The sequence below is a fragment of the Saccoglossus kowalevskii genome, chromosome 8 (genome assembly GCF_978046115.1).
Source record: "Saccoglossus kowalevskii chromosome 8, keSacKowa6.1, whole genome shotgun sequence".
Taxonomy (NCBI): Eukaryota; Metazoa; Hemichordata; class Enteropneusta; family Harrimaniidae; genus Saccoglossus; species Saccoglossus kowalevskii.
The window spans coordinates 10,463,100-10,490,285 of record NC_140648.1 but is presented as its reverse complement, the minus strand read 5'-3'; the positions used below and the strand labels follow the sequence as shown (position 1 = coordinate 10,490,285).

Sequence of the window (27,186 nt, the reverse complement as noted above, 5' to 3'; positions counted from 1 at the left end):
TCTTCTTTCACTCCTTGATAATGTGTTCGTTTTAAAACAGCCAGAGTTGATTAGCAGAATTTTAGATGCAGGTTATGATATTTTGGTTTAAACATATTTCTGGTTGAAATGTTCATATGATACTCCCAAACCTCGGATGAAGACAGCATAATTGGCGAGACGAGTAAATGAAAAAGCCTTCACTATATAAAATGGTTCTACCCTGTGATGAAGAATCATTTTTTGAATAAGTCAGTCCAAGATATGAATGTGGGTATGAATCGAAAATTCACTTGGCCTGTTGTCAATATTTGAAGGAAAGGTCAAGCGAACAACATAATGACCACTCAAACAAAAGCTCCACAAACTGTCGGAGAATGAAATCTACATTTTTTGTATATCTCTTTTCATTTTCTAGATATTCAAATTTTCATCAGTATTATGTCAGCCATCTTGATTCTCAAGCAAAGGATTATGGGCAAAGTATGACACAATAGAATCTGTTGTCAGAAATTGAAAAACAAAAACAATGTTCATTATTGTTATTCGTGCTTGAGTAACAAATTAATAGTTGTAGAGTGACAGGGTTCAATACAAAAATACACATATATTCTGCATGTAGTAGTGATGTAATGTTTCCCTTTAATAGATGGTAAATCGCAAATTCATGTCTGACACCTTTATCACAAACAGATGAAAAGAGTATTTTACACTTCACATATGATCTTAAACCGTTTCAATTGAATAAATATAAATTCACAAAGAACAGATTTAAAAAAAATTGAAATAATTAATAAAAAGGCAACATAGATATGCTTACATTTATCTGCTCGGAGACAACTTGATAGAAAATCAAATTACATATAGTTATATCTGAATTAATAAATATCCTTATTCAATGTTTTCAGAATCTGTTTGAGTATTGTTCAAGAATATCCTGTGAAGTTCTAGGAATGGAGATATGGTGATATAAAGATTTGGAGTTTACGTTATATCGTGGAATAGTCCTTTCTAAGGTCTATGGGTGACCATGATGGAGCGACCAATTAGTTCACAACTTCCAGGCGATAATGCGAGAAACACGAACACATCCGAGCAAACTTTTCAATGATTTTTTTTATATTTATTTACTGTTGTTTAAGAACAAGTCAAGTTGTTTAAGAATTCTACAAGGATATGGTGTACTAGTTAGTTACCAGATACCGGCTGAAAAAACGCTTGGAGTCTATATACGCACGGTTACTAGAAGACCTTCTAGTAACCGTGATATACCTTGCAAATTCTTAGTTGTCACTATTTCATCACAATCGAAAGATTAGTACAAGTATGCAAATAGTAATCCGACTAACAAATAGAAAAAACCTGAATCGTGCGTGGTTGTCAAAGGTCAAGACAAAGGTCAAAGATCGTCGCCGGATGTCGAATCGGACATATTTTTTAGATTTTAATTTTATATTGATCGTACAGATAATATTCAGAGACAGCAACATCAATTCTATCGGGTAAAACAGCAGTAAAAACTTCTCCATGCCACTAACACGTTGTATGATCTCGTGAACGACACAAGTAGAACATTACTAACTTAGCAGTGCGTTTCAGTCCATGTTCAGTCGAACCATGGACGTACTAGAGTAGTACGTCCATGGTCGAACACAGACAATTTTAACCGGAGGGTTATATAACCCCAATATACGATAGAAAATATTGTCTATACAATACTTATTTAAACCTAACAAAACCCAAAACTCATGTTGCAAGTGCCCATGTCTTCAAATACTGGATCAAAGTTTTGCTTAATATTTATTTATTTATTTATTTATTTATTTATTTATTTATTTATTTATTTATTTATTTATTTATTTATTTATTTATTTATTTATTTATTTATTTATTTATTTATTTATTTATTTATTTATTTATTTATTTATTTATTTATTTATTTATTTATTTATTTATTTATTTATTTATTTATTTATTTATTTATTTATTTATTTATTTATTTATTTATTTATTTATTTATTTATTTATTTATTTATTTATTTATTTATTTATTTATTTATTAACACACAACATCCCCCGGAGGGGATGAAAAGAGTTACAAAACAAATATTAGTAAAAGAAAAATAACTACCTAAAAAGTAAGGGAACAAAAAAGCATTAAAAAAAGAAAGATAAATTGGTATACGAGGAATATGTTACTGGTTTAGTTTATGTAGGTGCTGCTGTCTTGTATTAAAACAGTTTTTTAAATATTGCGCTAAAGGAATTGACATTTTCTCGTTACTTAGTAATGATATGAATTTATTTTCATTACTAAATTTGTCAAAATTTGGTATACATTTATTAGCTACAATGTAAAGTTTTGATCTTATTTCCTTGTAATGAGGACAATTTATGACAAAATGTTGTTCATCTTCAACATGGTCATTGTCGCACATATTGCAGACTCTGTCTTTAAAATTCAAACCTATATGCCGGCCTGTTTCAATTTTCAGACAGTGGTTGCCAAGTCTAAATTTTGTTAAGGATTTGCGAAGTTCATTGTTTTTCATAATTGTTAAGTATTTTTCTTGTTCAATTTTGGTTTTAAAAAGTGTGTAGGTTCTTAGTTTATTTTTAGAATTTGATTTTTTCCTATTGTCATTATTTATTTCATTTTTCCACTCAGTTGTAAACTCTTCTTTTAATTTCTCATCAATTGTTTTTAGTTTTGATAATGAGATAATATTTGTTTCATTTAAAAGATAAGAATGGTTTATATTTTTTAATATCAAATCAAGTCTTTTAAACCATTTACTTTTAATAATTTTATTGACATAGTATGCTTCTTGAAGTAGAGTATTTGTGGAATTTGCAATACGATGGCATATTTTATCATTTGTTTCTTAATAAAAAAGTCAAGAGGTAATTTTCCCAATTCACTATATATTGCCATGATTGGTGTATTTTTTGAGATACCAAGAATGTACCGATAGTATGTAAGCTGGACATCCTCTACAATTGAGGGTCCTCTCAATAGATACATTTATGAATAGCTCAGTGTTTGTTATTCATCACATCGATTATCTTATTATTTTATAATGTTGTTTTTTCGGCTCGATAATGTATTATCGTATTTCACATAGATGGGACGCATGAACATACGAGACACTTAAATTGACGTTATAAGCCATGCCGTTACATGTATAGCAACAATAAATAGTAAATCAGAATGTTCCCGGTGAGGGCGCTGTGAGACAGTTTTATTATCACAATAGGCATATTTGTATACGAAGGATCGTTTATTTTATAATTGCACTCAACTTATTGAGAACGTTTTTGTTTTATTGTTATAATCTTTGGGTTAATCCCTGATATGCGGAAGCAGAGTCACTTTCGCTCTTTAGTGTATTGCAGTGTCACTCTCTTAGTAATCCGGTGAGGCCGGAGTGAGTGAGCAAATGTCAATTCACCTGGCGTCTATTAGAAATAAAGTAGTTACTTTACAAATACATGTAGTAGTCTATATGTATACATAGTGCCAGGATAATCTTGGTAACTGTTTTGTCGTCATGCCCTTGATTGAAGGATATTTTCCGACACAAAATATGAACAACAATCTCTGTTTTATACTAATATAGCTGTGACGTCACCGTGTGAAGCATAAATATTGAAAAATGTATTATGCGTACTTATTACTATTTTTTATGTTTTATTTTATAGTCAACATTTTATAGTTTTGTTTACTTTTTATTGTATTTGTTTGCTGTTCTGAAATATAATTTTCTACGAAGATCCCGAATATTTGCAATAAAGAATATTATTGGAAAAATAACACAAATCTCTTCTTTTTTGTTTTTGTTTTGTTTCTTAGAAATAGTCTTTGACTATGTTCTATTCAAAATGAATAATGTCAATAAAGTTATTATTATTATTATTATTATTATTATTATTATTATTATTATTATTATTATTATTATTATTATTATTATTATTATTATTATTATTATTATTATTATTATTATTATCTCGAACCACAGTAAGAACACGTGTTCGATTATTGTCATGGTGATGGATAGATCTTCGGCGCGTGACCTAGTTTTGAATTATGTAAATGGTTCCAGTTTTTCCGTTTAAATCTCGACATGTTGTTAATATAGAAATGGTGAAATTGATTCGCCTGGCGAACACGGCGTTTTACATGATTTATGATAATGTGCATTGCTGAATGAATGGTCTACTCCAAAAAAATCTAGGGGTGGCAGCTTATTTAAGGGGCGTGTCCGCATTCGGTGACTGACAATTTAAACGATGCGTTCATGAATAATTGTCGTCGCATGAAATACATATTTATGAGACACGTTCATATCATTTGAAGAATTGTATTATATTATTGTTGAAGAACATAGTAGTAATTACTACATATTTTGAAAATCGACAATCGGTTGTTTACACAATGATGTCACATTCGATGTTACGACACCGCGCACCTCGCCCGCTCATCCCTCCTATTAAATCATCTCACCCGTTAAAAAGGTGAGAGGCCACTTAAGGTATGGGTAATTCGACATATACCATCACAACTAGCAAATGTTAAATGCGTGCGATATGTATACTAGAAATACACAGCATTTAGGGTGATGGATTTTGCATGCAGAAGCCCACACACGTGAAAGCAAAATATAGAAACGTAATTCACGCGATGTTGTCGCTCTCGGGATGTGCGAGAGTCGCATGGTGAATGCATATAACGGGTTAATCAGACGTTCCTTCGCCTGCCTCGCTTTAAGTGGATACACTGATGAACCACTGTAGGATACGTAGCGGACACGCGACGAGTGTACACCACGTTTAGGCCGGTGTGATGATACTGTCAGCTGCATTCAGCTTTCTTTCAGAGATTGTTTTTATTAGGAATTCGATCTTCCAGATTAAATGCCGTAATTACCTCCGGCTGAAATGAGCATAAGGAGGAATTGCGTGTACATTCACTGAGATTCCATTGAATGTCATCTTATGGTAGTATATCTCTTCGAGTCTACGTTTGTACTGTGTTTCAGTCTCCATCGCTGTCATCGAAAGCGCTTGCATTAAAGGTAAGGTGCCACCAGCTCACATAGAACGCCGGTAGATAGATGCATCACCTCGCATATGCAAATCTGATTATAATATTCGAGCCCGAAATGAGCTCATTCAAATGAACTCGGTGACATTTTATTAGGATATTGAACTAGAAGAGAGTTATTCCGAGAAGAGAGTGATCCACGCATCTGCTTGTTTTCCAACAACCTCCTGGTTTCTTGAAATTTGGCGAATTATTACCGGTTGCTCGCTAGCTGAAACACTATCGACTCCACGCCTCTCGACGTCTGAAGTCATCCGATACATCGTAAATGTCCTTGATGCAACGATATTTTTCGACGATTCACAATTTCACTTATAACATCGTCGCATCTACTACTCCAATCGAGTACAAAAGAAGAGACAGAGATAATATCGCTGTTATTGTCATATACGGTTAGTCGCTTAGATTGGAGAGCCTGGGGTCGGGATGAATGATGTTGAATTGGCCCGTGTTTATCAGCAAGCCTTCAGTTGGTCACCATCCATTAACCAATGATAGGAGCATTGTTCTGAGCTCAGCACAACGTGAACAGAATAGGTAAATGAGTCTGTTTAATTCGTCGGGAGAGTGCATCGAATGTGAGATGGACATTTCTGCGGCGGCGACTACGGCGGCGGTGGCTCCGGTGACTGCACGGGTAAACATGAATAAGAAGCCCCCCTCACCGTGTGGTGGGGAAGTAGAAATTGACGGAGCGGTGACGCCGGCAAAAAACAGAAAAAGCCCGATCAACGGATCCGTTAACGGGATCCATCACATGCCGTGTGCTACTAATATTACTACGGTATGTGTTCCAACCTCGCATCGGAGAACTGGCAGTGACAAAAAGGTTGGCGACCCACAAGACAGCACGATGAAGCCGCCAGAGAACGGGGCGATGTCGCTCAGGCAAAAAAGACTGGATTCAATCTATCAAAAATTGCAGCCGAAGTTATTCGCAGCGAAGAGGGTGGAGGAGCTCTTATTTGATGACAAATTTTTAACGCGACTGTTTTTCTATTTCTGGCCGTTCGAAAGGTGTGTTCTTGCACAGGTATGCAAGAAATGGAGAGCCATTCTATATCAAACCAAATTCTGGCGTGACTTCACCCCTATCTTGCACCGACGGGATCTGTACGACTCAATCCAAAAGGCAGATGAAAAAAGATTCACCGACTTATCTAGTTTCTACCAAAAAGGCATCGAAAACGTATGTCTCGTGAATGTTTCAGATCTGGATATCTGCGAATTTATTGACAACTACCCACAGTCTAAAAAGTGCATCAAGGCGATTAGTCTGAAACGCTCAACCGTTACTGATGCGGGTCTTGAGGTCATGCTAGAGCAGCTGACCACTGTTAATAAGCTCGAACTCAGCGGATGTAACGACTTCACTGAGGCAGGCCTATGGTCAAGTCTGAACCCACGGATAACCTCTTTGGGTATAAGTGACTGTATTAATGTTGGTGACGACAGTGTCGCCGCAATCGCGCAGAGGTTACCTTGTCTACACGAACTCAATCTGCAGGCTTACCACGTGACTGACAACGTTATGTCGTACTTCACCCCCAAGCAGAGCTGCACAATGTCGATATTACGTCTGAGATCTTGCTGGGAGATCACTAATCACGCTATTTTAAACATAGTGCACACGCTACCGCACTTGACAACACTCAGCTTATCAGGGTGCAGCAAAATCACCGACGATGGCGTCGAGCTAATTGCTGAGAATATGCATATGCTGAAGTCGCTCGATCTGTCCTGGTGCCCGCGAATTACGGACGCTTCGCTGGAATACATCGCCTGTGATCTACCTAAGTTAGAAGAGCTGATTTTGGACAGGTAGGTGTGCTTAGCAACACAGTATCTTCATTTTAGTAACTATAAACCCCCATTGATAATTAGAGCGTGTGTCTTTCGTCGGACAAGGATATGTTTACATTGGTCAGCGGTATGGTTCCTTTTCCCAGTCGGGGGTAGGTATGATTAACAAGACAGCGGAATTTTAATTAGGGAATTCGTTACAGAACACTGGTAACCTGGCAACCAGTAACTGCCAGATATGCAACCATTATCCGTGATTGAGGTGACATTGTACGAATTATAAATAAGATTTCAGTGTATTTCAGTGGGCGCCTGACTCTGGTTCCGAGTATAACGGGAAGACACACGTGCATTATAAACACGGCCTCGAAGAAAAAGGGCAAATCAAAAATCGGGCCGAAAATCTTTGTATTTATATTTGTATTTATATACCATATTTGGGATGTGGTGTTTTCGTATGAAATGACATCACGCTGAGATATTGTCAATGGGGGTCTTATCCATTTCAACTATATCAATCTTGTTCATTGAGTTGAATGAAGTGAATGGGTCCCAAAGTTACAGTGCTAGTACTTTTATATTTATACGCGAATGCCATGCTCTTTTTTCTGAGACACCTGTAAATCGTAAAAACGCGCCGCGCATGCGCAATTATGACGCTTACTTGTGTGTATTAGTATTTGTATTGGTATCCAGTTATTTTACGAAACTGATATTTTTATGGCAGGTGGTAAACCCTGTCTTTTGAATACACACATTATTTATCAATCAGTAGAATTGCCGTGGAAATTTTTGTTAGATACCTGGGCCGGCGCCGCGCCCTACTATTTCTCAATATAATTAGATTTAAATATCTGAAAGATTACTTCAATCATGAATCACTGTAGGTAAAATCGCCGGGGACGCTGCGCAGATGAATGTTTGTGAGAAAATAAAATAAAAAAACTATTACTGCACTGCCATAAAACCCCAGAGAAGATAGTTTTGCACACTGTTTGTCTTTAGGGAGGCTTAGATGGAAGTGCATATGTGATTGTTTATTATATACATGTGTTATTATCAGGTGTACCTGCACTATAACTGTTATCAGTTTGTCATTGGATTATCCTTTACTTGGGTATTTGCATAACAATGAATAATAACATACTGGCACGTTGCACAATTTGCCACATTTTATATAAAATTAGTCATCAAAAAACGTGATAAATATACTCCACAGTAGCACTAATCATTTGTGTTGAGAAGCCGCTACACCTTTTCTGTGTTGTCACAACTTTGAATAATGAAAGTAACTATACACGTATCTCACTTGCCCCACGTCGTCAAATATACTATTTGTGTCAGCGACACATAGACGATTCACAAGACAATGAAAAAGTTGAATGTGTCCCGGTTTTGAAAGGCAACGTTTTATCACAGAATAACGGTATGGAAATGTGCTAACGAGATGTGAATTACAGTCGGGGCACGTTCACATGCACTAACAGTCGGTGTATGCTGTGAATTCAGCGGGAAATAATGCTGTGTTTTCTAGAAATAACGGGTTTGGTCATGTTGACATCACAAGGGTCGGCAATCATTCTATCACATTACAATTATACAAACGAATGACTACCTAGTATGCTCGACGTGTTCCACTATATCCATGCTTTCTAAAACATGTGGTTATTACAGGGTTCGAATAAGATAACAAACAAAGAAATCTTCATTCAAAAATGGCACCACATTCTTCTCGCTAACTTAAAGGCCTTTTTAAAGTTTGATTTAACGTGATATACTATAATCTGAAATCATATAAATCCCAGATTAACAACAAACATCACAAAGTCTTGAAATTAACATAATTTAATATTCAGAATATGTTTCACGTGTCATTTGTTCACGTGATTATTGGCGCCTTAGTTCGTGCCAATATATCTGTTTTAGAGCTATATGTCTCGTTATCTGTAGATCTACACATAACTTACGCCACATGGAGTAATGTATGCAATAACTTATCTCAAAAAAAGATCACAAGTCAATGCACTATGACCCAGCTAGGGGCAGACCATTTGTAAACAAGGGGTGGGTTTGGAAGATAAAGTGTGCAATAATCTGATGCGATATTTTCTTTTTTAACAACGAACTCTATGCATGCTAATTATAGCTATATTTTGCTTTACGAAATCAAGTATTTTTATTTGATCTTCAATACGATTTCAAATTTACCATTTCTTACTCACGAATAAACCACGGTAAGGGAAATTGTTGCTCCACGTACGTTGCTGTTCTGATCACAGAGAGCGATTCATAATATCGTGGATTGGTCATTGGTTTCATCCTTGTTCCATATCGGGATAGAATAGATTAGAATAGTACTTTATTAACACCGTAAAGAAATTATTACATTTCTTTTTTGATTATAGACATCAATCAAGTTGAAATATTAATGTATTAAAGCGGGAGTGTCGTCACCTGCGCACGCGCGGGAATTGAGTCCCAAGCGATGATAAAATCGCAAAGGCTCATGGGTAGACGCTTGTTTGTAAACAATGACACGCTATGGCCATCTGCCGCATGCGCAGGTGACGACTCTCCCGCTTTAAGTAAAAATATATAATAACATTAGCAACATTAAACTATACTACTAGTATTTTTATTGTGCAATTGGCCCATTCACACATACTTTGATAATAAATATCATGAGATGTCTTATTTGCAGTAATTATGACTATAATTGCACATATACTAGATGAAATAGACATGATGATAACATTATAAAAAGACGTGCATGCTAAGTTTAAAGGGCGGCAGTCGTCGTGCCGCGTCCTGTTCGATATGGGACTCATAGCGACGTATACAACGCGTGTAAAATACATTGTTCATTTACATGAAATTCGAGCACGCGCTGCGCGACGACCACCGCGCTTTAAATTAATATTACATACAGGAAATCTTTAAATATATAGCCACAAACTGAGTCATAATGCTTATCTTTGGACTGACTGCTAATTCTAACCGTGCTGCATCGTGAGTATCATTTCAATCATTTTCCTCAACGCACATTTAATTAATTATTATTCCATGAGTTCCGCATACAATGACTAAGCAATGAAACGTTGCTTCTATAGCCAAATGGAAGTGAACATTTCGTGGGTTACTGTACGCATGCGTACCTCCATGCCGTACGTAAACATGTCGCATAATCTCCTTGTTCAAGTAGTGGGATATGTTTACGTCGACCTGAATGAGATTACATGTACTAGTACTTATTATTTGTAAAGTGTAATCAGTGTATTCACGTTGAACGTGACTAGGCACATTTATCTGTTTTGTACGTGTATGTTTACCGTTACATCATCGTCTACTTAATTCTAAAGTTCCATTAAAAAAAAAATACATGCTTATTTTTCACAAAATTGTCTGTCTGTAGCTTCCTCTGTACAAAACTAGGCTTCAAACCGGAAGTTATGTATCTGGAAGTATCCATCCGCAGAACATGCATATCCGTTGAATAAAAAAAAAAATCAGACTAAACCAACGTTCGGGATTTGGAATATTTTATTTTTTGGTCTTGGAGTGGATTTTTTACTAGTTGACAGAACCACGGTTACTAGAAGTAACCGTGATAGTACCTGGTATTAGATACATACCTGCATTCAACTTGCATTATGTTCAAATTCTCACCACTTTAAGCAAATACTACAGTAATTAAATCGATTGCTAATGGACGTTCAAAGCAGAAATGATTTAAATCGATATTCTTTGAGATGAATTGTGACTGCTACAAAAAAGTCAATATCGTAATTACAAATGCATGAATTACACACGGTTAAAGTTCTACCCACAATGCACCAGTCAAGATGGCCTGATTCTGATCATATTGTTTTATCCACAGTCACTCAACTGTGTTTTATCATATGAATTAAAATGCACTTCGTTAAGACGCGTGTGCAACAAATGATTCAACAATACTGCATATAGTGACACACAAACCACACGGCCATTGAATACTTAGTTACATTGGTAAATCAATACCAAATATGCTGGAATTAACGTGACATCATGATTTGTAGTGAACAAATAAATACACGTACCAGCGAAAATTAATACTTTTACAGTATATCATAAGTGATATTCAAAGCGAGGCTTAATAACATGTATTTTGTTTTTTGGCTGTAAAGAAATGCTGTTTTTTGGACAATTTTAATTCAAACTTATGACAAACACATTCTAGAAACTGTTATCGCGTATTTGGTAATTTTATATTCAGTACATTTACTGCTAAAATGGTGTATTAAGTACGCCACTAAAGTCCAAATATTTCAACATATGTATGTCAGCTGGGAAGACAGGAAGCCTTCATCATACTAAAATGCACTGTTTTCAAAAGTCAGTAAGTGGATAGTCTGAAAATATTAAAAATAGACGGGTTATGACGTCATTTACATTCCATTAACAAATGTAGACGTTTTTGTTTATTACGTTATTACCTTGTTAATTATAACATCCTTTGTAAGTTGATAAACATCTTATGACCAATCATATAGCACAACTGACATCACGTGTTAATCTACACGGAACAGGCCTTATGCACGTTCTAAAGGCCGGGCCCAAAGGTCACATATCCTGCGCTTTCTGAACGTATTGTCCTATAACATCAATAATTTACAATATATACTTAAAATTCTGTAAACTACTTGACAATTTCGATTGCAACTGCTGACAATTTTTAAAGGGTACAAAATGTGAAATGTTCGTGAATAGAGAATTTGTACTAACACAACATCATTCAGTATGAAGTTTATTGACTTCCTTAAAAAGATGTGGGTGTACTTGTCTGTCTGTTCGATGCCCCAAGTCACGTTTATCTAAAATAACGCGATTTTTATGAAGGTATGCTGGAACAATTCAGAATGTTAAACCCATATATTCATGTGTGCTATTTGTTTAACTACTAAGTTTGACCGTTTTAGAACCACATTCCCAGTATACTCAGACTCACTCAGTATGCTCCTAACGGCGGGGCAACCTTGCCACTTTGCTATTGAAGCACAATATAATATATTATAGAATGCTTTATTACTTCAGACCGTACCAAATTCATCATATCGTATACCTATATTTGATTGCGATAAAATATCAAGCGACCACAAAGACTAGCGATTTTTCTTTAAATATCTGTCAATAGTTGAAGCCGAGAACGTGCGGTAGGGATTGAGCAAATCCGCCCTGGGTTCACCAATCAGCGTCCGGGTACAGCCATCAGCGCCTGGGTGCACCCATCAGCGCTCGCGGTCTACCGATCAGCCCGTCGATCATTATCAGGCTACATTCAGCACGCATCTACTAATATATGATATTGACATGATATGTGACAACTTGAGTTTAATAATAACACAACTATTGTTGTTAAGACAACTCAGACAGGCATTAATATGTGTTAATTCAGTTTCAAGTCCCGTGCTTAAAGGCGGTGGTCGCCGCGCCGCGCATGTGCGACATTTGTGTTGATAAATTTCCCCACAATCCAATGCGCTCTTCTAATGAGAATCACGAGTACGAGTTTTGACCTGGTGCAAGGTGCACTAATTACCGCCGGTGACTCTTTTGATACCTTCCAATCACCTAAAAATTACCAAATCAAAACTTGGTAACGTCTCAGCTTGTGCTCGTTGGTCTGCGCAACAGCCAAAGTCGCCATCTTCGTTCATATAAGTCCAATATCTCGCGCATGCGTGGCGCGACGACCGCCGCCCTTTAAATAATAGCCTTCCTATAAGTAATTGCCGACGAAAATATTCAGGTGAGTAATAAAGCTAATTGACTACCACTAAGCTGACAAATCAGATTTCCTTGAATTCAATGTGGTTTATTTTATAGTATTGTTCACAAAATCCCGATAAATTATGGTTACCAAACTAATCTTCGCACAAAATGTATACGTAGTTCCATGATCCACGACGCCATTTGAACAACATATCGCAGGTTTCATCATATCTCAAAAGTATGTTTCGTAAAATATGGAGAACAGATCACAGGTAATAATTGAGTTATAACTTGTGGTTGTCGTGAATAATTAATAAATTCTGATGGTGCATATTTTTCAATGAAATGACTCTTCAATGATTTTTTGTATTTTTTAATTACATGTATTACTGGGTTTTCCAGAAATATACCATGTTAATTATAATTGTTATAATTCATTAAAGGTTAATTCATGACACAAATATATTAAATTTATGTGTATGTCCATTACTGTTCTTTGCTACTGTTTTTAAGAACACCAATACTTTTGTGGACCACGATACCTAAAACATTTGTTTTTCACTATTAGTGAAATAGCTTAGCCTATTCGCTGTCATTAAATGTACTGTAACACTGTAGTTATATTATTACGCTAACATGCTTCACATTACAATTAAACTCTTCAATGTAGATAAAAAAAAACTTCTCGTTTACGCATTGATCATGTTATACGCCGACCATGACTACTAGTAATATTTGAAAAGATCTCTAATTTTAAACAGAATCGTCACTCGAAGTTTATTTATTGACCAAGCTGACTCCTACTCTCCGTAGTGCCGGAAATTGTTCAGTAAAATACTACTGGTTATTCCCAATATAATTTGAAATACAAACACGGGTATTGTGTAAGAAGACGTCACTTTATATTTAGGTTCATAAAACCTGAATTTCGGTATTGGCATGACATGTGACAACCTGAGTTTAATAATAATAGAACTATTGTTGCTGACAACTCAGACAGACAGGACTGTAAATGCATTAATTATTTACTGGGTTTTAATTTCACTATTTTCGCTGATAAGTAAAATCCGCTAAATTAAGACTACCTGAACATGTAAAATAACAATAAAACTCGTTGTTTCCTTGACAAATTAGTGAATATGCTCAAAACATCAAAATAGTGAAATAAAATGTCAGTGAAAAGAAATGGTTTTACAGTAGCTAATTTAGTATTACATACAGCTATAATCTTTATATTACTAGTGGATTGCGTAATGGAAAGAGCCTGTCTGTGTTTGTGCGAAACTACGATGTGTTTTGAATTACGGAATACTTTAGCGTTCTTTGCCCCCATACTTGACTGGCGTGCTTCCCCTCTCATGCCCTTCTTGTCAATTCCCGCTGGTATGACTATGAAGTTCTGTTGACCTCGGCGCAGACTTCACCAAAACAGACATAATGTTGTCAATCGGGATAGTGTTTATTTCAGACCATGTTTATTTCACGCTCCTACGCCCCGCAATGCCTACGAGACAACACCAGTGCAACCGATTCTTGTAGTTGTTTACGTATTAGTTTCACTAAAAAGTTAAACCGACTACAGTTGTTAAAAGTCAACCGGAGGCTATTCACTCGCGCTGAATATAACATATTGTGAAACCGCTGACAGAAATGTACCAATGTGAAATGCAACAATACACCTTAATTGAGACTTGTCGGAATTCGGTGTTTATTTATCCATGGCCAATGTGTGGTGTGATATGTTTTGACTTTTTTATATGTACACGCACTGCAGGCATCGATGCCGTTCAAGTTCAAATATGGGACATTATAACGGACACGATTCTTATTCAATGTGATATAATATAATATAAAGTAGACTAAATTATGGAAACCTACATGAATATTTTGACAATCGTCGATGAATTTTAATGACCAAGAATTACAAACCAGTATATACAGTAGGTATGTATCAGTGGTAAACTTAGTATACAAAACAGAAGACGAGAAGATTCAAATTCGTTTAATTTCACATTCAGAATGTTTTCCCACAAACAATCCTAAATACTAGTATAGCGATTTCAATGCAACTTAAGATTCGGGAAACCAGTCATTGACCAGTATATTCTTATTTGACATTGAAGATGTAATCAAACAATTAATGACAATTCAAACTGTGTTTTCTAGCAACATGGAATTATTATGACCATGAATATTTCACTTCTTACTAGCAGAAAATGCAATAATAATCAAAATAGCACAATGTAACTCAAAATTATGAACATTTTGAAAATCAGCTCAGTTCCCTGTATTATATGATTATGAATTTGGATGTTCATTTGTTTTTCCTTATTTTCATCTCCAAATTCTATAAATAATCGGGAGGATTATGCACACGATAAAGTATCCAATGACGCACCTCCACATTGAATGACGTTCTTAATGGCCATTTAACGGCCTTCGTCAAAATATAAGATTGTATGACGGCACTTGAAATTCAGTCCGGTCATTATTAACAAAATCCAGAAATGTGAGAATAACCGATTAGTTAAACAAGTTCCTGATTTGGCAAAAACACACACTAATATGCTAGGATATTATATTAGTTTTATCCATCATCCCTAAAACCAGAATGGTAGAGTCTGTTATCGTATTTCCCAAAGCAATTATCCCAGAACAGAATGTAATACCAAGAGCTCCAATGGCTACTGTAACTATGGCGACGGCGTAAATGATATACGGAGTAGTAGAACATGAGAACGGTATGCCACACTTAAATCTCTACTTTGACTTTGCAAGGAATAACTGTAGACTAAGTACACGTTATTATTAGGCTACTTATGACAGGACCAACTGGACGCGGGACTCTACAAATACAATTACGCAAAACACACATTTAATGAAAATAGATAACATTGGTCCCTGGAAATTCTGATTCGATTACATGCGTCTGCATGTCTGAACATGAAAGATACCCCGGGTAACCTGGGTAGATATCAGGAAGATCAAGCGTCCCATAATGTCACAACCATGGCCAATTAACATATAGATCATTTACCGATTTCATAATATATTAGACAGTATGAAATAAGTGAGTAGATTGGTAACATATGCGGACTAAACATCAAAGCGAATCAGTAAAACCGAAATGGAATATTAGATGGGTGGTAATAATGGTGTAATCAGGAAATTTGCAGTTGACATTATACGGGGACATGAGAGCCGACTTACCGGTCCATTCCAAGTGGGTAAACAGTTGCAACATACGGACGTGTGGCCGATGTTATTGAATATACCATTACATTAACACAGTTTGACCTACATGACAATTGTTGAACCGTTATCTTCCGTCTCATTTATAATCCAAACCATCTATCTTGTCACGAATATCTGCATCTAGTTCTTGCGTGAAAGAAGAACTCAGCATTGGTTTTCACTAGATGAGTATGAAACATTTTGTTAGTAAGAGTGTAGTGGACAATATGTCCAATTTTATCGAAAAATAAATCCCTCATACATACAACCCAATCATATGAGTCTCAGAAGGAAGCCTTGTCATAGTACATCTTAATCACCCCGAGTGAGCAAAAAACACGTAATGAACGTCTCTAAGCCATCTAAATGCGTATTGAATGCGACTAAATACTACCCCTGAGTATAAAAACACGCATTGAACGTCTACGAACAACCAAAATCATGAATTGAAGTCTACAACACATCACACACTACCCCTGAGTACAAAAACACAGTATTAAACGTTTCCAAACCATCAAAAACTACCCTGTGTACAAACACATGAATTGAAATCTACAACCCATCAAACACTACACCTGAGTACAAAAACACAAAATTAAACGTTTCCAAACCATCAAAAACTACCCTGTGTACAAACACATGAATTGAAATCTACAACCCATCAAACACTACACCTGAGTACAAAAACACAGTATTAAACGTTTCCAAACCATCAAAAACTACCCTGTGTACAAACACATGAATTGAAATCTACAACCAATCACACACTACACCTGAGTACAAAAACACAGTATTAAACGTTTCCAAACCATCAAAAACTACCCTGTGTACAAACACATGAATTGAAATCTACAACCCATCAAACACTACCCCTGAGTACAAAAACACAGTATTAAACGTTTCCAAACCATCAAAAACTACCCTGTGTACAAACACATAAATTGAAATCTACAACCCATCAAACACTACACCTGAGTACAAAAACACAGTATTAAACGTTTCCAAACCATCAAAAACTACCCTGTGTACAAACACATGAATTGAAATCTACAACCCACCAAACACTACCCCTGAGTACAAAAACACAGTATTAAACGTTTCCAAACCATCAAAAACTACCCTGTGTACAAACACATGAATTGAAATCTACAACCCATCAAACACTACACCTGAGTACAAAAACACAGTATTAAACGTTTCCAAACCATCAAAAACTACCCTGTGTACAAACACATGAATTGAAATCTACAACCCATCAAACACTACACCTGAGTACAAAAACACAGTATTAAACGTTTCCAAACCATCAAAAACTACCCTGTGTACAAACACATGAGTTGAAATCTACAACCCATCAAACACTACACCTGAGTACAAAAACACAGTATTAAACGTTTCCAAACCATCAAAAACTACCCTGTGTACAAACACATGAATTGAAATCTACAACCCACCAAACACTACCCCTGAGTACAAAAACACAGTATTAAACGTTTCCAAACCATCAAAAACTACCCTGTGTACAAACACATGAATTGAAATCTACAACCCACCAAACACTACCCCTGAGTACAAAAACACAGTATGAAACGTTTCCAAACCATCAAAAACTACCCTGTGTACAAACACATGAATTGAAATCTACAACCCACCAAACACTACCCCTGAGTACAAAAACACAGTATTAAACGTTTCCAAACCATCAAAAACTATCCTGTGTACAAACACATGAATTGAAATCTACAACCCATCAAACACTACACCTGAGTACAAAAACACAGTATTGAACATTTCCAAACCATCAAAAACTACCCTGTGTACAAACACATGAATTGAAATCTACAACCAATCAAACACTACACCTGAGTACAAAAACACAGTATTAAACGTTTCCAAACCATCAAAAACTACCCTGTGTACAAACACATGAATTGAAATCTACAACCCACCAAACACTACCCCTGAGTACAAAAACACAGTATTAAACGTTTCCAAACCATCAAAAACTACCCTGTGTACAAACACATGAATTGAAATCTACAACCCACCAAACACTACCCCTGAGTACAAAAACACAGTATTAAACGTTTCCAAACCATCAAAAACTACCCTGTGTACAAACACATGAATTGAAATCTACAACCCATCAAACACTACACCTGAGTACAAAAACACAATATTGAACATTTCCAAACCATCAAAAACTACCCTGTGTACAAACACATGAATTGAAATCTACAACCCACCAAACACTACACCTGAGTACAAAAACACAGTATTAAACGTTTCCAAACCACCAAAAACTTCCCTGTGTACAAACACATGAATTGAAATCTACAACCCATCAAACACTACACCTGAGTACAAAAACACAGTATTAAACGTTTCCAAACCATCAAAAACTTCCCTGTGTACAAACACATGAATTGAAATCTACAACCCATCAAACACTACACCTGAGTACAAAAACACAGTATTGAACGTTTGCAAGCCAATAAATACTACCCTGAGTACTAAAAAAAGTATTTAACGTCTACAACGCATCAAAAACTACCCCGAGTTCATAAAAAACGTATTGAACGTCTAAAACGCATCTAAAACTACCTCGAGTTCATAAAACACGTATTGAACATCTAAAACGCATCAAAAACTACCCCAAGTATAAAAACACGTATTGAACGTCAACAATGAATCAAACACTACCCAGAGTACAAAAACACGAATTGGACATCTACAACGCACCAAACACTACCCAGAGTATAAAAGACACATTATTAAACGTTTCGAATTCACCACAAAATACCCTGTGTACAAAAACACGCATTTAACGTCTACAACGCATCAAACACTACCCAGAGTACAAAAACACGCATTTAACGTCTACAACGCATCAAACACTACCCAGAGTATAAAAACACGCATTTAACGTCTACAACGCATCAAACACTACCCAGAGTATAAAAACACGTATTTAACGTCTACAACGCATCAAACACTACCCGGAGTATAAAAACACGTATTTAACGTCTACAACGCATCAAACACTACCCAGAGTATAAAAACACGCATTTAACGTCTACAACGCATCACAACTTGCAATCAAACACTGCATAATAACTGAATAAACCTGAAGAGAGAGAGAAAAAAAAAACATTCTGTAGTAGTACGTGTCCGCTCTACCAAATGTCCAAACGTCGTTAAAAAACCAATTTAATGCCAATAACAACATTCTGCAATCTAATCTTGCTTCCTGTTTAACCAAATTGCTATATTCGATGAGAACTGAAACCCATCAAATAAACTAGAGCACACTGGTGGTAAAATCAGCCTATTTTATTATTGAAAATAACAAGTTTGTAACAACATTTGCAGTCGCGTTCTCTTCAAGCAATCACAATCCACAATAACTAATCATTTGCAAACAATTTGCCTTATACATTGTGAGTAATACTGATGTCCGTATTCTACTTTTATTATCCGCATGCATCAGTTCGTTCCCAACCTTTTCCATAAAACATAGATCGGTTTACGTATGCATTAATGTCCAATTGTAAAATGAATTGATGACACGGTACTGATAATGATGATATCGCATTTGTTGCGATAAAATTACGATGTTTTCTGTGACCTCTCGACATGATCACTGTAACCGTACATTTACAAACTATTTTATCACTGCCTACATGTATCTTCAGTTATTAACCCGTTCTAGTATGATGATGTTAACACCATTGTAATAACTGAGTCAAATAACATATATGTTTGAAATAAACATGAAATATTACCCTTATTAAACGGTTATGACCCAAACATGAGATACAATGACGACTTTATATTTACAACGGTACTACACGTTACGACGTTAACTCGGAGGATCAGCTACTGAAATAATATCGTAATATCCCACACAGTTTTATGGGTGTGTGTACAGCACGTATTGAAAAGATCTGTGCGTAAAAGTCACAGATGAAGATGCTCCAATAATACTGTGAGTTTGGATGGATTTTAGACGTTCATTTTACGTTTGTGAAAACAAAGGCTTCGTGTACATGGAATATATTAAAACGCAGCTTGGAGTGGACGAAATAACAATATGACTTCATTCGATAACGTGACAGCTCAATGTTTCTCTGACGTCAGAGTGATGTTTTGGTGACGTAAGCAGGTGACTACAAATTGGATTTTTTTGAAAAGTCTGGTACGCGAATTGCCGCGATATACATTAAAGAACACGTTTCGCTTAGCAAATTACTTCAAAACCAGGTCTTATAAATAAAAGCTTGTTTTATAGGTTTTATCGGAAGTACGTCATTAATATTGAATACAAAGCAGGCGAGATAAGCCATAAAATTAGGGCTGATAGAAAGCCTGTACTATTGACATGAGATTGTTTCAAAACCAAGTCGATATTTCGTCGATTTCTCTTTCAGAACCCACCCACACATGCCAATATTGAACGCATTATTTTTAGAAACTACTTTGAAAATGTCAGCCAGCCACACGAGTGCACATCTTGTGTGAACACACGGTGAAATTACGCGTTTCGCCTTCATACATTTTTCATCAGCCAAACTGTGTTTTCTTCATCCAACATCTGAGTGACTTGTACCCTGATTATGGATATGTCCCTTTTTTTAGTAGACTAAAGATTTTTAATCAAGTCACTGTCACCGATCTCTGGTTAAGGTCAACATTTATTTCACTGATCCGGCGGGTCTATAATTTCAAATTACTGTCTCTAGCAATAAGCGTATGTACATGCAGAGACTGTACCATATATCGATTGCTAACCACGCACTTGTATTCATATTTAGATTATAAAGTATACAGTTATATTCATATGGAGATTGTAAACAACACACTTGTATTCATATGGAGATTGTAAACCACACATTGAATTCATGTGAAGATTGTAAATCACACACTTTTATTCACATGGAGATTGTAAACCACACATTTGTATTCATGTGGAGATTATAAACCACACACTTGTATTTATATGGAGATTATAAACCACACACTTGTATTCATATGTAGATTGTAAACCACACGCTTGAATTCATTTGGAGATTCCAAACCACACACTTGTATTCATATGGAGATTGTAAATCACACATTGAATTCATGTGAAGATTGTAAATCACACACTTTTATTCACATGGAGATTGTAAACCACACATTTGTATTCATGTGGAGATTATAAACCACACACTTGTATTTATATGGAGATTGTAAACCACACACTTGTATTCATATGGAGATTGTAAACCACACATTGAATTCATGTGAAGATTGTAAATCACACACTTTTATTCACATGGAGATTGTAAACCACACATTTGTATTCATGTGGAGATTATAAACCACACACTTGTATTTATATGGAGATTATAAACCACACACTTGTATTTATATGTAGATTGTAAACCACACGCTTGAATTCATATGGAGATTTCAAACCACACACTTGTACTCATATGGAGATTGTAATCACACATTGAATTCATGTGAAGATTGTAAATCACACACTTTTATTCACATGGAGATTGAAAACCACACACTTGTATTCATGTGGAGATTATAAACCACATACTTGTATTTATATGGAGATTGTAAGCCACACACTTGTATTCATATGGAGATTGTAAACCACACATTGAATTCATGTGAAGATTGTAAATCACACACTTTTATTCACATGGAGATTGTAAACCACACATTTGTATTCATGTGGAGATTATAAACCACACACTTGTATTTATATGGAGATTATAAACCACACACTTGTATTCATATGTAGATTGTAAACCACACGCTTGAATTCATATGGAGATTTCAAACCACACACTTGTATTCATATGGAGATTGTAAATCACACATTCAATTCATGTGAAGATTGTAAATCACACACTTTTATTCACATGGAGATTGTAAACCACACACTTGTATTCATGTGGAGATTATAAACCACACACTTGTATTCATACGGAGATTATAAACCACAACCACACAATTATATTCATATGGAGATTGTAACCACACACTTGTATTCATATGGAGATTATAACCCACACACTTGTATTCATATGAAGGTTGTAAACCACACAATTGTAGTCATATGGGAACCTATATCTATTTACATATGAATATATGAAAGGTGTGGTTAATAACCTAATTATGATTACTGTTGCCATGGTTTACAATCTCCATATGATTACATTGTGTTTTTTTCATTCTCCGTATGAATAAAAGTGTGTGGTTCACAATCTCCATATGAATACAATACATAACTGTGGCAACTCATTCCTTAAACATGGAGATTTGCCAGATACACGACACAGTTTTTTGATTGTCGTACATTTCTTTTCTAGTTCGTTGCCAACTACTGCTTAAAGCGCGGCTCCGCAATCCCATGCACTATATCCGAGAGGGTGGTTATAAATTACAACTCGTATGTTAACTCGTATTTGATTTCACTGGGTTTCGAACTCGGTGTGCTGTAACTGTGTTTATTTCACATTGGAACATTTTATTTAAAATACGCAATGACAAAATTACATTTAGAATGTATTTTTTTGGTTGAATTGGCGGCTACAAATGCATCAATATGTGTAATAGTAATAATGGGCGTAAAAGCACCAACCTTTCCGACGTAATCACCGATAATTGACAGCAAGTAATGCTATATAATTTACTCAATCCTCGCTGTATCCACTCATATAGTCACTCCTTATTTCCAGTATTGACCTACATTAATAAGGTAACCTGTGTTGGATAATTTTAGATTTTTGACAATGTCAACATTGACGTCATCAATAAATTACTGCATTTAAAGTAACCAATTTGCTGATTAGCATGACATGGTGCATGTTATTCTCTTGTTGTCATCGTTGATATTGTTGTCAAAACTGCTTATGATTATTTCCGTCGAAATACACAATTAATACTTATTAATATGCGCAACTTATGCGTGGGATTTGTGTTGATAAAATGAATTTTCCACAACCCGGTTCGCTCTCCTAGTAGCAGGCATGTATGTGAATTTCGGTCACGATTTTCACTTTAATACCAAATTTGATTTCTTAATACTTCGATGCATTCCAGTCATCCAATAAATCACCTTATACCTTAGCAGTGACTTTTCTTGTACGCATTAATCTATGCGAAAATCAAACTACCTACTTTGTTAACATGGGACCCATATTTCGCGCATGCGCATCGCAACGATAACCTTTAAATAACTATACATAGACTGACATTGTGTCTCTATTTCACCAACCGTATCCATGGTTTCTTTGTATAACCGCTATGACGCTGGTACTGTTTTAGGCATCGAATGTATAATATATCTATTCCGTTTTTTTCATTGAGAGATGACCGATATAGTCAACACATATTCAGTTGCTGTAGATGGGGGGTGTGTGTGTGTGCATATATCTTTGTTGTCATCGCGCGCACACATAACCACCACCCACTCTCGCATTGCATCATCTCTTTACCCCCCTACTCGTTGACATATGGAATCGTCCACCAAAATATATATATTAGTGATTCCTATCACGTTGCATTTACGTCATCGCATACGCTTTTAACGGCATGTCACATAAATTGACGTCTTCAGGGAAAACTCGTCTTGTTATTTACTTGCTTATAAAATATGGGTATATTTTAAGGGAGTACCTTCGCCTTGCGTTCATCATCAATACAAAAAAGTCGTGCTTTAATTGATGCTTTGCAATTTTTTGAGGCAGTCGGAGTTAAAAATAACCTTTAAGAAATGAAAATCGACGTCGTTAAAATATAGTAGTCTGTGCATCGAGGAGATATTTAAATTCACTCTTCCGCTTCTTTGAAGAAATATTTGTTTACACTTACTCAAATATTTACACCAGTAATATTAAAGCGCGGTGGTCGTCGCGCTGCGCATGTTCGACATTTGTGTTGATAAACATTGATTTTCCCACAATCCAATGCGCTCTTCAAATGGAAATCACAAGTATGAGGTTTGACCTTGGCGCGACTTGCATTGATTACCGCCGGTGACTCCTTCGATACCTTCCAATCACATGAAAAAAGCTTGGAAACGTGTCAGTTCGTATTCGTTGATCTGCGCAACAGTCAAAGTCGCCATCTTTGTTTATATGAGACCCATATATCTCGCACATGCGCAGCGCGACGACTACCGCGCTTTAAATGAACCGATATACCAGTAACCCATTATCATGGTTTCTGTGCAACTATCGACAGTTTCGATCAAACAATTATCATTGGAATTGGAGTCTGAAGGCTTACTAGCGAGTTGTGACATTTACTTTTACCACGGTGTTGTTTCGATGGTTAGTTCACATCTCAATTCAAAAAAAAAAAAAATGATTCAAGCGATATTTGTTGCTGTTGTTTTCTGATATATAAATTGAATATCAAAAAGTTATTTTATTCAAATTTCGATTTCAATTGTAATGCGCTAACACTGTGTACTAAAGATTTTGTACATATTCATAAATTGTCAGAGTCGTTCATGGGATAAATTTTATTATGAATATGACATATACTTTGAATGTTTTTTTAGTTTAGATTAGAGAATCTGGTATCAAAAAAGGAGGCGGCGTGACTCATGATGAGCCGATCACCTTGATTTTAATGTGAATTTAGGTCACTCCTGGAACCAAATTAATATATGCATATTTTAGATGGAAAAGACAAACTGGTTCTTGCACATTTCCGCTTGTCTGCGCAATAGTTGAACAATGCACCTGGTCGCTATCTAAGTATTCATGTTCATTAGGGGGTTTATATGTTTTGTAAAAATAGTAATATAGTTTATTTGTTTTGTAAAAATGTTATTATAGTTTATGTGTTTTGTAAAAAATATTGATATACCTTATATGATTTATACAAATATTAATATAGTTTATATTGCTTATATTTCCATTGAGAACATAATATATACCAAGCATCATTTTTACATTTAATTATTCAATTTATAAAGTATCAAAAAACAAACAAACAAATATCATAACACAACTGGCTTTATTTTTGATGAAATCATGTCAAAGACGATCATTGAAATTTCTCGCTGATTAGGTCACAATAATTCCTTGTAATTACCTAGCAACTTTAAATGTCCTTATTACCTGCATTTTTAAACTAAACCTCAATGTGCTGTCTACCACTAAGAGTAGTGTAAATATTGAACAGTAATGTAATACGGATCGAGGCCCTTTATTGGAAATGAATGATTCAAACATCGTTTTGCGTTTTGCACAGGAGCTCGAGCAGTGCAGACGTGGAAGTCATTTGTTAATTGTTAACAAACGCGTTTCCACAATTACTGCTAATTTAATTTAATTTTTGAAGATGACTCTTTGATAGAGGACCAAACATATATACGTTCTCTCGACTGCTGTCGTTTTAAGCATGTCTCTTGGGGAAGGAACTGCACGAAATATATAGGTCGCAGTAAACATTAAGTTATTGGGTAAATAGGCCTCTCGTAATACGTGTATGACAGGAAACGAGAATTTGGAATGCATTGTGGGTGAGCAGTCTTCTGCTGAGAAGGTCAAACCAAAGTTCGGAAGTGATCCGCACCCAGACTATTAGTTGTGTCTTGAATAATATGGTAATGCAACCATGACACAAAAAAGAGCTTCCAGATGTTCGCAGGCAAGTATTTATAAACTCAGAGTTCAAAATGTGCCTCATTACCAATGTATTTGCCGGCTGTTTATATATGATTCAACGTGCTGGTGACACGATATGACCCAGAACTCGGGGAACCCACACAGTTACAATCAGGGACGTTCCAATAACAAAAAAACAACGATGCACGCATTTCTTCCACAACCCATAATTTGTGTGAAAACTGACGGCGATATCTTGAATTTATTGTTCTTCAAGACGACGTCTTTCCGCATTCACAATCTTTCTACAACAACACGCTCAATTTATTGAACATTGCATTCCCTAAAACCGTGCGCGTGTAGCTGGTCGCGTTTTTGAAAAATGTATACGTCCAATCGCTCGTTGTCATGGCAACGAATGGAATCGGCGACAAAAGAGGCCCGAGAAGGCTCGTTCGCGAAAAACAACACACACAGACACATTACCTGTTTAAAACAATTACAACACGGAAATGTCAGTGACACTGATTGATGTATTTTGTCATACGTGATAGCATACGAGCACAATTAAATGGAAATGAAAAAGGTGAAATGAAAACAAAAGGTCAATCACCTGAACATGAACTCAAGAACCATAATTAGCAGTAATGTTACAATATGTTTTCAGTGATTTTGAGAGCAAGAATACATTCAGCTGTATGTCATATTTTATGTCATAAGTAATTTGTATAACAACACATTTAGCCACGCATGTCTATTTATTAGCACTGAATTGCGTAATCGCGTGAGCGACCTTTGTTTTAATGGGATAATAATGTAACCTTTGTCGATTAATAAAGTAGTATTCGGTTTATTCAGTTGCTAAGCTGATTCAGTTCAACAGATTTGCAAACACAACACGATCACGGAATTGTTTTAATATGCGTGTATCAAACATGTGACGCAGACATTAACTTTCCCTCGGCGTTATTAACATTTGACGCCAAATGGTCGACAATATACCGGTACACTGTTGGATGCAGGACTCTGAAATGGGCTCGTATTTTCTTCATTCTTTTACATTATACAGTAATTAGGCTATTCTTGATTTATTGTGTTCTGCCACGACTTCAGCAAATATCCAGTACTCCAATTACCTCCAAAAGTAACGCTTTCTGATAATCACCTGCAAATTTCAATGTTAGGTTGTGTCGAAGTGGATACCAGTTACGCAACAACGCCACTAGAGGGCATGGTGTATTACTAGTACACCTTAATTTACCAAGTACTGGATTTCAAGCACACTCTTAAGAAGAATAGCAGTTTTGTGAGGTCACAGTCCTGTTCGATATGAGACTCATAGCGACGTATACAACGCGTGTAAAATACATTGTTTATTTACATGAAATTCGAAAACGCGCTGCGCGATGACCACCGAGCTTTAATTGGATAATAAACGCTGTCCTCGATGTTATCTTGCTTATCTACACTTGGCACGTGACCTATTCTTTTCAACTCACTTATGCATGCATCCATGATTGGCCATTACTAGGCACGTGACTACGTGTATTCGTGTCAATGTTTGCGTGGCAGGGCTTAGCCTAAATGGTGAATTTAATAGAAATCTAAATCGAATGTTTATACTTTATTTATCACGAGGTTTATATGGTGATAAAATAAATCATCGAATATCTAATGATGAAATGAGGGGCTTTA

The 27,186-nt window shown here is 35.8% G+C and overlaps 1 protein-coding gene across 1 annotated transcript in view; it reads left to right on the top strand.

Annotated features, from left to right (window-relative positions):
• Positions 1–4,544: 4,544 nt before the first annotated feature.
• The window catches only part of LOC100375940 (uncharacterized), a 34,796-nt gene continuing 12,154 nt past the window's right edge, over positions 4,545–27,186 (top strand). Inside the window, exon 1 of the mRNA XM_002741816.4 lies at positions 4,545–6,904. Within this exon, the coding sequence (XP_002741862.2) occupies positions 5,625–6,904 (1,280 nt within the window). The 5' untranslated portion in view covers positions 4,545–5,624. The remainder of the gene's footprint in view (positions 6,905–27,186) is intronic.